This window comes from Panulirus ornatus, chromosome 2, assembly GCF_036320965.1.
Source record: "Panulirus ornatus isolate Po-2019 chromosome 2, ASM3632096v1, whole genome shotgun sequence".
NCBI classification, from domain to species: domain Eukaryota; kingdom Metazoa; phylum Arthropoda; class Malacostraca; order Decapoda; family Palinuridae; genus Panulirus; species Panulirus ornatus.
In genome coordinates this window covers 10,701,803-10,717,793 of record NC_092225.1, presented here as the reverse complement: position 1 = coordinate 10,717,793, position 15,991 = coordinate 10,701,803, and the positions used below count along the sequence as shown (strand labels likewise).

General features: G+C 38.1%; 2 protein-coding genes and 1 long non-coding RNA gene across 6 annotated transcripts in view; 2 read left to right on the top strand and 1 right to left on the bottom strand.

Annotated features, from left to right (window-relative positions):
- The window catches only part of LOC139753403 (uncharacterized), a 298,486-nt gene that overhangs the window by 44,904 nt on the left and 237,591 nt on the right, over nucleotides 1-15,991 (bottom strand). The gene's annotated exons all lie outside the window — the stretch shown is intronic.
- On the top strand, nucleotides 1,264-6,488 carry LOC139752563 (uncharacterized). Its single transcript, XR_011713534.1, has 3 exons — nucleotides 1,264-1,473; nucleotides 6,037-6,206; nucleotides 6,323-6,488. It is a non-coding gene; the product is annotated as an uncharacterized lncRNA (long non-coding RNA).
- Nucleotides 11,906-15,991, top strand: part of LOC139753387 (aminoacylase-1B-like) — an 89,531-nt gene continuing 85,445 nt past the window's right edge. Inside the window, exon 1 of one of the 4 annotated variants that reach the window (XM_071669846.1) lies at nucleotides 11,906-11,926. Coding sequence is in view for 2 of the 4 variants with exons in the window: in XM_071669855.1 (XP_071525956.1) it covers nucleotides 12,160-12,241 (82 nt within the window). In the remaining 2 variants the exon portion in view is untranslated. Of the gene's footprint in view, nucleotides 11,927-12,010; nucleotides 12,242-14,026; nucleotides 14,046-15,991 lie in introns of those variants that run through there. The other 3 variants (XM_071669855.1, XM_071669826.1, XM_071669837.1) reach the window with 3 other exon arrangements.

Genomic DNA, 15,991 nt, shown 5'->3' with positions numbered 1-15,991 from the left:
AAATGAGATGTTTGAGGACAATGTGTGGTGTGAGGTGGTTTGATCGAGTGAGTAACGTAAGGGTAAGAGAGATGTGTGGAAATAAAAAGAGCGTGGTTGAGAGAGCAGAAGAGGGTGTTTTGAAGTGGTTTGGGCACATGGAGAGGATGAGTGAGGAAATATTGACCAAGAGGATATATGTGTCGGAGGTGGAGGGAACAAGGAGAAGAGGGAGACCAAATTGGGGGTGGAAAGATGGAGTGAAAAAGATTTTGTGTGATCGGGGCCTGAACATGCAGGAGGGTGAAAGGAGGGCAAGGAACAGAGTGAATTGGAGCGATGTGGTATACCGGGGCTGACGTGCTGTCAGTGGATTGAATCAGGGCATGTGAAGCGTCTGGGGTAAACCATGGAAAGCTGTGTAGGTATGTATATTTGCGTGTGTGGACGTATGTATATACATGTGTATGGGGGGAGGGGGGGTTGGGTCATTTCTTTCGTCTGTTTCCTTGCGCTACCTCGCAAACGCGGGAGACAGCGACAAAGTATAAAAAAAAAAAAAAATTATATATATATATATATATATATATATGTATATATATATGTATATATATATATATATATATATATATATATATATATATATATATATATATATATATATATATATGTGTATGTGTGTGTGTGTGTTAGTACATTGGATTATAATTGATCAGACGAACAAGAAGGCATCAGAAGTAGCTGCAGCACCAACAACCATATCTAGGCAGTCCAGCAAGCAATGAAATGACATGAATGTGAAAAACCTCTTATCATGACTTTCACAGACAATGAAAAGGCGTTTGCTTCTGTCAGCACAGGCTTTGCTTTTAATTCTTTAAAAATAACAAGTCACATAAATGCGTAGAAATTACAGTCACAAGTGACAAAGAAAGAATGGGAAAAGGAATAAAGGGATATCATTTCTGCGAAGTTGTTCATGGTAGTATTTAGAAAAATGAACTAGAAAAACAGTGTGCTAGCGCCAATGGCTGGTAAATCCTAACGAAATTCTCCGATATGATATTTATCTCATCACATCCTCTGGTATCAGACGGTGGCCGGAAGGGCCTGAGCAAATGGGGAGACAAAGAGGAGCTCCGCTCCCTTTTCATCAAGTAAAATAGGGCACAGCACCCCGTAAGGATTCCACTCTTGTCCTGTCCACTGTTTTTCAAGTGATAAGGAATACAACGCCATCTTGGTGACGTCACTGTGATGTAGCTTTAAAGTACCGTAAATCTTGGCTACTGGCGAGATGCAACCCGTCGGCAGCGTTTCGTATTCTTATCACTGTCATAAGAATTGCAGTCGAAGGACAGACCTTTATCTACTTAGCTTCACACTTCAGAGCGGTTGACGCGTAATTTTCGATGTCGTCAATGGAAGATCCTGCCGTAACTAATTTCCGGAATTATATTAGGATAAAAACAGTTCAACCGAATCCAGATTATGGTAAGGAAATCGAATCTGTTTCGCGATAGTAATACGATGTGCGACTGATAGTGCCCATTTCCTCCTGTTTCACTGCTGGCCGTAAATGTTTGATATCTATGAATGACTGATATGCTGTTATTTCCTATTAAAATAGATAGATTGCATGTATTGAAGAATAGCATTCAACCCTCTCTCATCTTCCATATCCTTTTTGGCCTTACAGCTCGTGGTATAAATCCGGAGTGGATGAACACAGGATGACAAATGCAGGACTAATGCAAAGGGAAGGGAACAGAAAGAAACTTTGGACCCTCATAAAATTCATCTCAAGGGCCCTGGTTAGGTTAGGTTAAGTTATTTCTTTTACGTTAAATGTTGTTCTTCAATACGGGTCGATAATGCGGAAAGCATTGATGATAAGGGAAAACGTGGGGCAAAGAATATATCCACAGAGTGTCTGAAGATATCGCATAACTTCCCCAAACAGCCGATGTTACTTTAAATTTGAATTTGTGAAATTACCTTTGAAGACATCCTTTCGTTTGAAAGGTTAAATTACGTTTTTCCGATGTCTTTTGATGTGTTGCATTATTATGACCATCATTTCTATCGCAAGAGATCCAAGGTTTTGGTAGGGGGAGATAACAAAAAATAGTGATTTGCAATATAAATGAATGCTAGAATAGTTCAAAAGGCATAAAAAATCCATCGGATGAAAATACGTAACTTACCGTAACCTCAGCTTGTTGCTTACCCTAACTAAATTCTAGATTGAATTGGGAAAATTACATTGATTATAGAAAAATCTTAATTTGCTCGAGAATCAATTATTTGCGGGAGGAATTGTATGGAAGACAAGGGTATAACAACTGAGGAAACTACTGATTGCAAAACTTAATATCCTAATATTCGCTCAATATTCGAAAGATGATATTTTTCGCATTCTCGGTGTTGCGGACACGTCTTTTGTGTGTCCTGATTATATTCCTCCTGGGAAAATAGGGGTCTATTAACTTGAGTAACTGAATTCTCTGAAAAAGCAGAACCAAAATTTTGTTATAGACGAAATATCTTATCGTTGACTTACTGCTCAAATACACCACTGCTAGCGAAAACGTTTTTGTCTTCAAGAACATATAGAATATCAGATGACATTCGATGGAGTTAATTTTTTTTTTTTTTTTAATTTGCGATTCATTCAATGCCACTGTAATTAGCTCCATGTTTACCTAGACATTCATAACCCTCCCCACTACGCTGTATCTATCAGCGTAGTATAAAAAATTATTTGCCTTTATTCATATATGCCTCTCTGAATCATTTTTGATTTACCTAACTTATTATGATGGCAGAACTATGGTACAGTTTACCCTGAAATCATTTCTGTCACACTTTTGTAATTCGATCGGCTAGTTTTCTTGGGTTGGTTAATTTTATATTTTATATATTCGCTAAGACTACCAGCCTAAACAATATGATTTAACATTTTTATTGAGTGATCGCTGCAGTTTTTGTGGAAAATTTTAGGCCTCATGCATTCATGGGCTTTTATTGTTTTTTGATGTTTAGTAATGCTGAAAAATATATAGTTAGCATTCTAGATAATGAATTACTGAAGTAAAGTGAAAAACAAGATTTTGCAAAAGTGCACTTTTTTACTGATTATTGTCAACAGAAAAATGAATATCCATGCAAAATCTTGACCAATTTTAAAATCTAGATATTCTTTTCTCATACATGTGGCTGATATATACATAAGATGGGAGCACAAAGGATCTGAAAAGTTAGAGATTTACCATACTTATTCTACTTTATAAAAGAGTGGTATGATTCACTTTATATAAAAAGTTGTTGCATTTGCAGTATGATCTTGAGAATCTGGAAATTGGAATCAAATGAGTTTTGAAATTTAAGGGATTTCAGAGTGGTCTTTATGCTAATCAAAATCACTTGAGTCATTATCATAATAACATACTTGGGAAAAGTAATGGAAATGGCAACCAATTACATAAGCAGAAATGAAACCAATAAAAAGTACTGAAGACTGCTACAGGTAGAACAATATATGAATCAGTGTGCACTTAGTATTTCATGGAAATTCATTGAAATTTTATCCTATCTCTTTCTTTACAAATTTATGTTTCACAATACTCGCAAAAGACTTTTCTTGTACAAGTATATACATCCAACATGTGATATATTTGGGGCTGAGATGTTGCTGGAGTTTGGGTGATTCAGGCTTTTTGATTTGGCACCCTCCCATAAAAAACGGCACCAGCAGTTGTCATATTCATGGAATTCCCAAGATTTTAAATTATTAAACTTGCCAAAGCCTATGAAAACAACGTCCAAGAGAAGGGGGTCTTGCAAATGTAGACGTGTTTCTACTGTTAAGACAGGCAAATTCTCTACAAATAGACAAATTGGTGAACATTTTTTTTAACCTGGGACAAGCAGAAATATCAACCAGATACTATCAAAATGATAATCTTGAACACATCCTCATCCAAACTAGACACAACCAACAACCTCTTATCATTTTCACGTACCCAGTGTGTAAAAATGAGATAGACACCACCCAAAAAAATTTAATGGATACATATGAAGTGAGATACAGTCTCTGAAAATATAGTTTAAAAAAAACTGTAAACATGAGGGAAATCTTTATGTAATTTCTAGTGAACTGTCTAAGAATATTCAAAGTGCATGAAATGAGAAGAGAGAGAGAGAGAGAGAGAGAGAGAGAGAGAGAGAGAGAGAGAGAGAGAGAGAGAGAGAGAGAGAGAGAGAGACTAATTGATATGGTTATGCATGATAATATAGACAAAAATTACCTCACCACCTGTCCCTGGTTTAAGAGTGGCTTGCATGAAAACCATTATTGGGGAACTGAGTGAAGAAAAGGATGAAAAGAGAGAATGAGGGGTTTGAATTTACTTTGGCAGAGAATACAGTATTTGATAGGGTAAAAAGCTTGAGGTAGATGAAAACAAGCTCCAAGGGCTAACCAGGATCTTGGTTAGACTTGATGTTGTGGAAATTTTGAAACAGGTGATAGAGAGATACAGATTAGTAATGGTATTTGGACTAGATTAAGAGAGATATGACTGAAACCTTTTTGGTTCCTCAATGGATTTGATTGTGTTGACATGGAGCACTTCTATATAATTGAGCATGAGATTTAACTTTTGTGTCATTTGTAAAACACTAGAAATGAATAGTTACTCATTCCTTGAATGATTTAGAAATGGTGGGAGGAACTATTTCAGTAGATGATAATGTACAGGTAAGATACTCGTAAGTTTGACAAATAATAGACTTAGAAAACACAGGAGTCTTAAGAGATAACAACAAAAAGGAGAGATTGATAAGCCTTCTCGTGTTAGAAATCCCCCACCTCCACCCCTAAAATCTCCATCTGCATACAGATAATTACACATATGCAGTTTTGTACCACTGTATGAAAAGAATGTCCTGTCTGTCTGTCTCTTTGTATAGGCATCACAGAAGTTCCCAGACACAATGCAATTAACAACCATATACATGAAGGAAATTGCTAGCCAATAGGATGACAGATTATAAAAAAAAATAATACTTGATTATTGAGAAGGAAGGTTTTACTGTAATATGAGAAGTATGAAGAGTGGAAATGGTGATGAGTGGTTATACAATAGAATAGCGCCAGTCTGCTTTTCAGGGTGGGGTGACCAGGAAAGGGAGGAGTGGTGGTGGTGAGGGAGGGTGTGATGGCTAGAGGGATGGAGTGGTGGAGATGAGGGAAAGTGTGATAGCCAGGGAGGGAGGGAATGGTGAGGGTGAGAGAGGGTGTGGTAACCCTCCAAATAAAGGGTGCAAACCAGATTCCAAATCTTGTAGTGCATTTTAAAACTCTACTTTGTATTGCCATTCATATACATGAAGAGGAAATTAGACAATTAAGGCATGCAGTTGTGACAGAAGCCCATGTATGAATGCAGTGACTGATATAGATGTTGAAATATGCATTTTTTTGTTATGTAGGACACTGATACTGAAACATGAACTTAACATTATATGAAAATGCTGAAACTGCATTGAGTTTATGCAAATACAGATGAAGGGATCAGTGAAAAAATTTATGTAGAAGCTTTCATATTGCAGCTCACCTCCATAGTTAAGTATGCACATTGACAATCTAGATCATGCAAAGCACAGCAAGTAGAGATCTTTGATTTGGTATTCAAAATGTATTGCATGATGTTATGTACCAGTAACATATGATAAGTTCTCTTGCACCCTAGAATAGGGCAACTAATCTCATAATGTCATGATCATGTGACTTGTCTGTTAAAGAAAATTGACAAACCTGCTTTTTTTTATAACAGTGTTAGCTGTGATTATGTATTGTTCCTAAAAGGCAAGGAAGTAGATTATAGTTAACTTTACTATGGAATCTCTTTATATATCTAGCCATGCTTAGAGCATCAAAATAGGAAAAATGAATGTAGTTGAAGTCACTATTTAGTTAAGACATCAAAAAGAATATTAAGGTGAGGTGTTCTCAAGTACCTTTGATTAACAGCTTATAACATTTGTATGCAGCTGCATGCATGCAGTATTTACAGGGCCAGGCCAGGGAACTGGAGGTAGACTTCCAGGTTGTAGAATGCATGCCTGGTAAACCAGCAGCTATAATGAAATTATTGGGAGAAGACCCAAGTCTGCAGTCACTTCTTCTTAACTCTCATACTGATGTTGTCCCAGTGTTTCCAGTAAGCATGTACCTTTTTTTTATTAGTATCTTTGATGCTGATTTTATCCTCATATATAATGTTTAACATGAAGATCATATATTTTATTCATGAACTACAGTCAACTTTCTTGGCAGGAACACTGGAAATATGATCCATTCAGTGCACACAAAGAGGATAATGGAAACATCTATGGACGAGGAACTCAAGATATGAAATGTGTTGGGGTTCAGTACTTAGAAGCTCTAAAGAGACTCAGAAAGCAAGGGCATAAATTCCTTCGCACAATTTATCTTTCCTTTGTACCAGGTTTGTACATGAAACTATTTTAGTATTGCATAGCATTATATGATACCATCAACTGTATTTCTGTTTTATTAGTTTCAATTTACTGTAGATAACTGCATGTTATGTAATCGAGTGGAAAATTGATCATCTACGAATCTTTGAATGTTGGAGAGCATAGATTAGAAAGTAGTAAGCATTTACTGTCTTACTATGGAATAGGCGGTGATGATCCAACAAATTTGTTTGAAAGAAATTTACTGAAACAAAAGAAGCTAGTTATTAATGAAGCTTTTCTCATCCATTATTGTAAAGTGAAAGGAAGATGATGCAGTTAGCACCAAAGACATATGGTTGGAGTTGTTGTCCCTGTATACAAAGAAAGGTGCCTTAACTTGAAGTGAATTAGACTGCTATTTTGTCACAGTTAAAAGAATTTTATACATAGAATGCATTTAGGTTAAATGACATACTTACAGTATAAGTACGAGGAATTTCATCTATCCTTAAATACTGGGTGTTGTCATATACAACTTTTGTAGTAGGTGCCAGGAAACACTGTGTGATTGCTCATGTTTGAGGGCTTTCTTTAAGTTCTCTGCTGATTTTTCTATATTTGTATGACTGCTAAGTGTTACTTTGGTCACTTTAGATGCTTATTTAAAGACTACCACTCTCTGAAAATTGTTCTAAAGTGTAAGTATGTATACATGTAAACAAATATAAATATTTTTTTTTTTTTTTTTTTTTTTTGCTTTGTCGCTGTCTCCCGCGTTTGCGAGGTAGCGCAAGGAAACAGACGAAAGAAATGGCCCAACCCACCCCCATACACATGTATATACATACGTCCACACACGCAAATATACATACCTACACAGCTTTCCATGGGTTACCCCAGACGCTTCACATGCCCCGATTCAATCCACTGACAGCACGTCAACCCCGGTATACCACATCGCTCCAATTCACTCTATTCCTTGCCCTCCTTTCACCCTCCTGCATGTTCAGGCCCCGATCACACAAAATCTTTTTCACTCCATCTTTCCACCTCCAATTTGGTCTCCCTCTTCTCCTCGTTCCCTCCACCTCTGACACATATATCCTCTTGGTCAATCTTTCCTCACTCATTCTCTCCATGTGCCCAAACCATTTCAAAACACCCTCTTCTGCTCTCTCAACCACGCTCTTTTTATTTCCACACATCTCTCTTACCCTTACGTTACTTACTCGATCAAACCACCTCACACCACACATTGTCCTCAAACATCTCATTTCCAGCACATCCATCCTCCTGTGCACAACTCTATCCATAGCCCACGCCTCGCAACCATACAACATTGTTGGAACCACTATTCCTTCAAACATACCCATTTTTGCTTTCCGAGATAATGTTCTCGACCCACACATTCTTCAAGGCTCCCAGAATTTTCGCCCCCTCCCCCACCCTATGATCCACTTCCGCTTCCATGGTTCCATCTGCTGCCAGATCCACTCCCAGATATCTAAAACACTTCACTTCCTCCAGTTTTTCTCCATTCAAACTCACCTCCCAATTGACTTGACCCTCAACCCTACTGTACCTAATAACCTTGCTCTTATTCACATTTACTCTTAACTTTCTTCTTTCACACACTTTACCAAACTCAGTCACCAGCTTCTGCAGTTTCTCACATGAATCAGCCACCAGCGCTGTATCATCAGCGAACAACAACTGACTCACTTCCCAAGCTCTCTCATCCCCAACAGACTTCATACTTGCCCCTCTTTCCAAAACTCTTGCATTCACCTCCCTAACAACCCCATCCATAAACAAATTAAACAACCATGGAGACATCACACACCCCTGCCGCAAACCTACATTCACTGAGAACCAATCACTTTCCTCTCTTCCTACACGTACACATGCCTTACATCCTCGATAAAAACTTTTCACTGCTTCTAACAACTTGCCTCCCACACCATATATTCTTAATACCTTCCACAGAGCATCTCTATCAACTCTATCATATGCCTTCTCCAGATCCATAAATGCTACATACAAATCCATTTGCTTTTCTAAGTATTTCTCACATACATTCTTCAAAGCAAACACCTGATCCACACATCCTCTACCACTTCTGAAACCACACTGCTCTTCCCCAATCTGATGCTCTGTACATGCCTTCACCCTCTCAATCAATACCCTCCCATATAATTTACCAGGAATACTCAACAAACTTATACCTCTGTAATTTGAGCACTCACTCTTATCCCCTTTGCCTTTGTACAATGGCACTATGCACGCATTCCGCCAATCCTCAGGCACCTCACCATGAGTCATACATACATTAAATAACCTTACCAACCAGTCAACAATACAGTCACCCCCTTTTTTAATAAATTCCACTGCAATACCATCCAAACCTGCTGCCTTGCCGGCTTTCATCTTCCGCAAAGCTTTTACTACCTCTTCTCTGTTTACCAAATCATTTTCCCTAACCCTCTCACTTTGCACACCACCTCGACCAAAACACCCTATATCTGCCACTCTATCATCAAACACATTCAACAAACCTTCAAAATACTCACTCCATCTCCTTCTCACATCACCACTACTTGTTATCACCTCCCCATTTGCGCCCTTCACTGAAGTTCCCATTTGCTCCCTTGTCTTACGCACTTTATTTACCTCCTTCCAGAACATCTTTTTATTCTCCCTAAAATTTAATGATACTCTCTCACCCCAACTCTCATTTGCCCTTTTTTTCACCTCTTGCACCTTTCTCTTGACCTCCTGTCTCTTTCTTTTATACGTCTCCCACTCTAATATGTATATGTATATATTCAGGAGGTCGAGAGGAAGGTGCAAGAGATGACAAAGAGGGCAAATGAGAGTTGGGTGAGAGAGTATCATTAAATTTTAGGGAGAATAAAAAGATGTTTTGGAATGAGGTAAATAAAGTGTGTAAGACATGGGATTAAACAGGAACTTCAGTGAAGGGCGCAAATGGGGAGGTGATAACAAGTAGTGGTGATGTGAGAAGGAGATGGAGTGAGTATTTTGAAGGTTTGTTGAATGTGTTTGATGATAGAGTGGCAGATATAGGGTGTTTTGGTCGAGGTGGTGTGCAAAGTGAGAGGGTTAGGGAAAATGATTTGGCAAACAGAGAAGAGGTAGTAAAAGCTTTGCGGAAGATGAAAGCCGGCAAGGCAGCAGGTTTGGATGGTATTGCAGTGGAATTTATTAAAAAAGGGGGTGACTGTATTGTTGACTGGTTGGTAAGGTTATTTAATGTATGTATGACTCACGGTGAGGTGCCTGAGGATTGGCGAATGCGTGCATAGTGCCATTGTACAAAGGCAAAGGGGATAAGAGTGAGTGCTCAAATTACAGAGGTATAAGTTTGTTGAGTATTCCTGGTAAATTATATGGGAGGGTATTGATTGAGAGGGTGAAGGCATGTACAGAGCATCAGATTGGGGAAGAGCAGTGTGGTTTCGGAAGTGGTAGAGGATGTGTGGATCAGGTGTTTGCTTTGAAGAATGTATGTGAGAAATACTTAGAAAAGCAAATGGATTTGTATGTAGCATTTATGGATCTGGAGAAGGCATATGATAGAGTTGATAGAGATGCTCTGTGGAAGGTATTAAGAATATATGGTGTGGGAGGCAAGTTGTTAGAAGCAGTGAAAAGTTTTTATCGAGGATGTAAGGCATGTGTACGTGTAGGAAGAGAGGAAAGTGATTGGTTCTCAGTGAATGTAGGTTTGCGGCAGGGGTGTGTGATGTCTCCATAGTTGTTTAATTTGTTTATGGACGGGGTTGTTAGGGAGGTGAATGCAAGAGTTTTGGAAAGAGGGGCAAGTATGAAGTCTGTTGGGGATGAGAGAGCTTGGGAAGTGAGTCAGCTGTTGTTCGCTGATGATACAGCGCTGGTGGCTGATTCATGTGAGAAACTGCAGAAGCTGGTGACTGAGTTTGGTAAAGTGTGTGAAAGAAGAAAGTTAAGAGTAAATGTGAATAAGAGCAAGGTTATTAGGTACAGTAGGGTTGAGGGTCAAGTCAATTGGGAGGTGAGTTTGAATGGAGAAAAACTGGAGGAAGTGAAGTGTTTTAGATATCTGGGAGTGGATCTGGCAGCGGATGGAACCATGGAAGCGGAAGTGGATCATAGGGTGGGGGAGGGGGCGAAAATTCTGGGAGCCTTGAAGAATGTGTGGAAGTCGAGAACATTATCTCGGAAAGCAAAAATGGGTATGTTTGAAGGAATAGTGGTTCCAACAATGTTGTATGGTTACGAGGCGTGAGCTATGGATAGAGTTGTGCGCAGGAGGATGGATGTGCTGGAAATGAGATGTTTGAGGACAATGTGTGGTGTGAGGTGGTTTGATCGAGTAAGTAACGTAAGGGTAAGAGAGGTGTGTGGAAATAAAAAGAGCGTGGTTGAGAGAGCAGAAGAGGGTGTTTTGAAATGGTTTGGGCACATGGAGAGAATGAGTGAGTAAAGATTGACCAAGAGGATATATGTGTCGGAGGTGGAGGGAACGAGGAGAAGAGGGAGACCAAATTGGAGGTGGAAAGATGGAGTGAAAAAGATTTTGTGTGATCGGGGCCTGAACATGCAGGAGGGTGAAAGGAGGCAAAGGAATAGAGTGAATTGGAGCGATGTGGTATACCGGGGTTGACGTGCTGTCAGTGGATTGAATCGGGGCATGTGAAGCGTCTGGGGTAAACCATGGAAAGCTGTGTAGGTATGTATATTTGCGTGTGTGGACGTATGTATATACGTGTGTATGGGGGTGGGTTGGGCCATTTCTTTCGTCTGTTTCCTTGCGCTACCTCGCAAACGCGGGAGACAGCGACAAAGAAAAAAAAAAAAAAAAAAAAAAAATATATATATATATATATATATATATATATATATATATATATATATATATATATATATATATGTGTGTGTGTGTGTGTGTGTGTGTGTGTGTGTGTGTATTAGTACATTGGATTATAATTGATCAGACGAACAAGAAGGCATCAGAAGTAGCTGCAGCACCAACAACCATATCTAGGCAGTCCAGCAAGCAATGAAATGACATGAATGTGAAAAACCTCTTATCATGACTTTCACAGACAATGAAAAGGCGTTTGCTTCTGTCAGCACAGGCTTTACTTTGAATTCTTTAAAAATAACAAGTCACATAAATGCGTAGAAATTAGTCACAAGTGACAAAGAAAGAATGGGAAAAGGAATAAAGGGATATCATTTCTGCGAAGTTGTTCATGGTAGTATTTAGAAAAATGAACTAGAAAAACAGTGTGCTAGCGCCAATGGCTGGTAAATCCTAACGAAATTCTCTGATATGATATTTATCTCATCACATCCTCTGGAATCAGACGGTGGCCGGAAGGGCCTGAGCAAATGGGGAGACAAAGAGGAGCTCCGCTCCCTTTTCATCAAGTAAAATAGGGCACAGCACCCCGTAAGGGTTCCACTCTTGTCTTGTCCACTGTTTTTCAAGTGATAAGGAATACAACGCCATCTTGGTGACGTCACTGTGATGTAGCTTTAAAGTACCGTAAATCTTGGCTACTGGCGAGTTGCAACCCGTCGGCAGCGTTTCGTATTCTTATCACTGTCATAAGAATTGCAGTCGAAGGACAGACCTTTATCTACTTAGCTTCACACTTCAGAGCGGTTGACGCGTAATTTTCGATGTCGTCAATGGAAGATCCTGCCGTAACTAATTTCCGGAATTATATTAGGATAAAAACAGTTCAACCGAATCCAGATTATGGTAAGGAAATCGAATCTGTTTCGCGATAGTAATACGATGTGCGACTGATAGTGCCCATTTCCTCCTGTTTCACTGCTGGCCGTAAATGTTTGATATCTATGAATGACTGATATGCTGTTATTTCCTATTAAAATAGATAGATTGCATGTATTGAAGAATAGCATTCAACCCTCTCTCATCTTCCATATCCTTTTTGGCCTTACAGCTCGTGGTATAAATCCGGAGTGGATGAACACAGGATGACAAATGCAGGACTAATGCAAAGGGAAGGGAACAGAAAGAAACTTTGGACCCTCATAAAATTCATCTCAAGGGCCCTGGTTAGGTTAGGTTAAGTTATTTCTTTTACGTTAAATGTTGTTCTTCAATACGGGTCGATAATGCGGAAAGCATTGATGATAAGGGAAAACGTGGGGCAAAGAATATATCCACAGAGTGTCTGAAGATATCGCATAACTTCCCCAAACAGCCGATGTTACTTTAAATTTGAATTTGTGAAATTACCTTTGAAGACATCCTTTCGTTTGAAAGGTTAAATTACGTTTTTCCGATGTCTTTTGATGTGTTGCATTATTATGACCATCATTTCTATCGCAAGAGATCCAAGGTTTTGGTAGGGGGAGATAACAAAAAATAGTGATTTGCAATATAAATGAATGCTAGAATAGTTCAAAGGCATAAAAAATCCATCGGATGAAAATACGTAACTTACCGTAACTTCAGCTTGTTGCTTACCCTAACTAAATTCTAGATTGAATTGGGAAAATTACATTGATTATAGAAAAATCTTAATTTGCTCGAGAATCAATTATTTGCGGGAGGAATTGTATGGAAGACAAGGGTATAACAACTGAGGAAACTACTGATTGCAAAACTTAATATCCTAATATTCGCTCAATATTCGAAAGATGATATTTTTCGCATTCTCGGTGTTGCGGACACGTCTTTTGTGTGTCCTGATTATATTCCTCCTGGGAAAATAGGGGTCTATTAACTTGAGTAACTGAATTCTCTGAAAAAGCAGAACCAAAATTTTGTTATAGACGAAATATCTTATCGTTGACTTACTGCTCAAATACACCACTGCTAGCGAAAACGTTTTTGTCTTCAAGAACATATAGAATATCAGATGACATTCGATGGAGTTAATTTTTTTTTTTTTTTAATTTGCGATTCATTCAATGCCACTGTAATTAGCTCCATGTTTACCTAGACATTCATAACCCTCCCCACTACGCTGTATCTATCAGCGTAGTATAAAAAATTATTTGCCTTTATTCATATATGCCTCTCTGAATCATTTTTGATTTACCTAACTTATTATGATGGCAGAACTATGGTACAGTTTACCCTGAAATCATTTCTGTCACACTTTTGTAATTCGATCGGCTAGTTTTCTTGGGTTGGTTAATTTTATATTTTATATATTCGCTAAGACTACCAGCCTAAACAATATGATTTAACATTTTTATTGAGTGATCGCTGCAGTTTTTGTGGAAAATTTTAGGCCTCATGCATTCATGGGCTTTTATTGTTTTTTGATGTTTAGTAATGCTGAAAAATATATAGTTAGCATTCTAGATAATGAATTACTGAAGTAAAGTGAAAAACAAGATTTTGCAAAAGTGCACTTTTTTACTGATTATTGTCAACAGAAAAATGAATATCCATGCAAAATCTTGACCAATTTTAAAATCTAGATATTCTTTTCTCATACATGTGGCTGATATATACATAAGATGGGAGCACAAAGGATCTGAAAAGTTAGAGATTTACCATACTTATTCTACTTTATAAAAGAGTGGTATGATTCACTTTATATAAAAAGTTGTTGCATTTGCATTATGATCTTGAGAATCTGGAAATTGGAATCAAATGAGTTTTGAAATTTAAGGGATTTCAGAGTGGTCTTTATGCTAATCAAAATCACTTGAGTCATTATCATAATAACATACTTGGGAAAAGTAATGGAAATGGCAACCAATTACATAAGCAGAAATGAAACCAATAAAAAGTACTGAAGACTGCTACAGGTAGAACAATATATGAATCAGTGTGCACTTAGTATTTCATGGAAATTCATTGAAATTTTATCCTATCTCTTTCTTTACAAATTTATGTTTCACAATACTCGCAAAAGACTTTTCTTGTACAAGTATATACATCCAACATGTGATATATTTGGGGCTGAGATGTTGCTGGAGTTTGGGTGATTCAGGCTTTTTGATTTGGCACCCTCCCATAAAAAACGGCACCAGCAGTTGTCATATTCATGGAATTCCCAAGATTTTAAATTATTAAACTTGCCAAAGCCTATGAAAACAACGTCCAAGAGAAGGGGGTCTTGCAAATGTAGACGTGTTTCTACTGTTAAGACAGGCAAATTCTCTACAAATAGACAAATTGGTGAACATTTTTTTTAACCTGGGACAAGCAGAAATATCAACCAGATACTATCAAAATGATAATCTTGAACACATCCTCATCCAAACTAGACACAACCAACAACCTCTTATCATTTTCACGTACCCAGTGTGTAAAAATGAGATAGACACCACCCAAAAAAATTTAATGGATACATATGAAGTGAGATACAGTCTCTGAAAATATAGTTTAAAAAAAACTGTAAACATGAGGGAAATCTTTATGTAATTTCTAGTGAACTGTCTAAGAATATTCAAAGTGCATGAAATGAGAAGAGAGAGAGAGAGAGAGAGAGAGAGAGAGAGAGAGAGAGAGAGAGAGAGAGAGAGAGAGAGAGAGAGAGAGACTAATTGATATGGTTATGCATGATAATATAGACAAAAATTACCTCACCACCTGTCCCTGGTTTAAGAGTGGCTTGCATGAAAACCATTATTGGGGAACTGAGTGAAGAAAAGGATGAAAAGAGAGAATGAGGGGTTTGAATTTACTTTGGCAGAGAATACAGTATTTGATAGGGTAAAAAGCTTGAGGTAGATGAAAACAAGCTCCAAGGGCTAACCAGGATCTTGGTTAGACTTGATGTTGTGGAAATTTTGAAACAGGTGATAGAGAGATACAGATTAGTAATGGTATTTGGACTAGATTAAGAGAGATATGACTGAAACCTTTTTGGTTCCTCAATGGATTTGATTGTGTTGACATGGAGCACTTCTATATAATTGAGCATGAGATTTAACTTTTGTGTCATTTGTAAAACACTAGAAATGAATAGTTACTCATTCCTTGAATGATTTAGAAATGGTGGGAGGAACTATTTCAGTAGATGATAATGTACAGGTAAGATACTCGTAAGTTTGACAAATAATAGACTTAGAAAACACAGGAGTCTTAAGAGATAACAACAAAAAGGAGAGATTGATAAGCCTTCTCGTGTTAGAAATCCCCCACCTCCACCCCTAAAATCTCCATCTGCATACAGATAATTACACATATGCAGTTTTGTACCACTGTATGAAAAGAATGTCCTGTCTGTCTGTCTCTTTGTATAGGCATCACAGAAGTTCCCAGACACAATGCAATTAACAACCATATACATGAAGGAAATTGCTAGCCAATAGGATGACAGATTATAAAAAAAAATAATACTTGATTATTGAGAAGGAAGGTTTTACTGTAATATGAGAAGTATGAAGAGTGGAAATGGTGATGAGTGGTTATACAATTGAATAGCGCCAGTCTGCTTTTCAGGGTGGGGTGACCAGGAAAGGGAGGAGTGGTGGTGGTGAGGGAGGGTGTGATGGCTAGAGGGATGGAGTGGTGGAG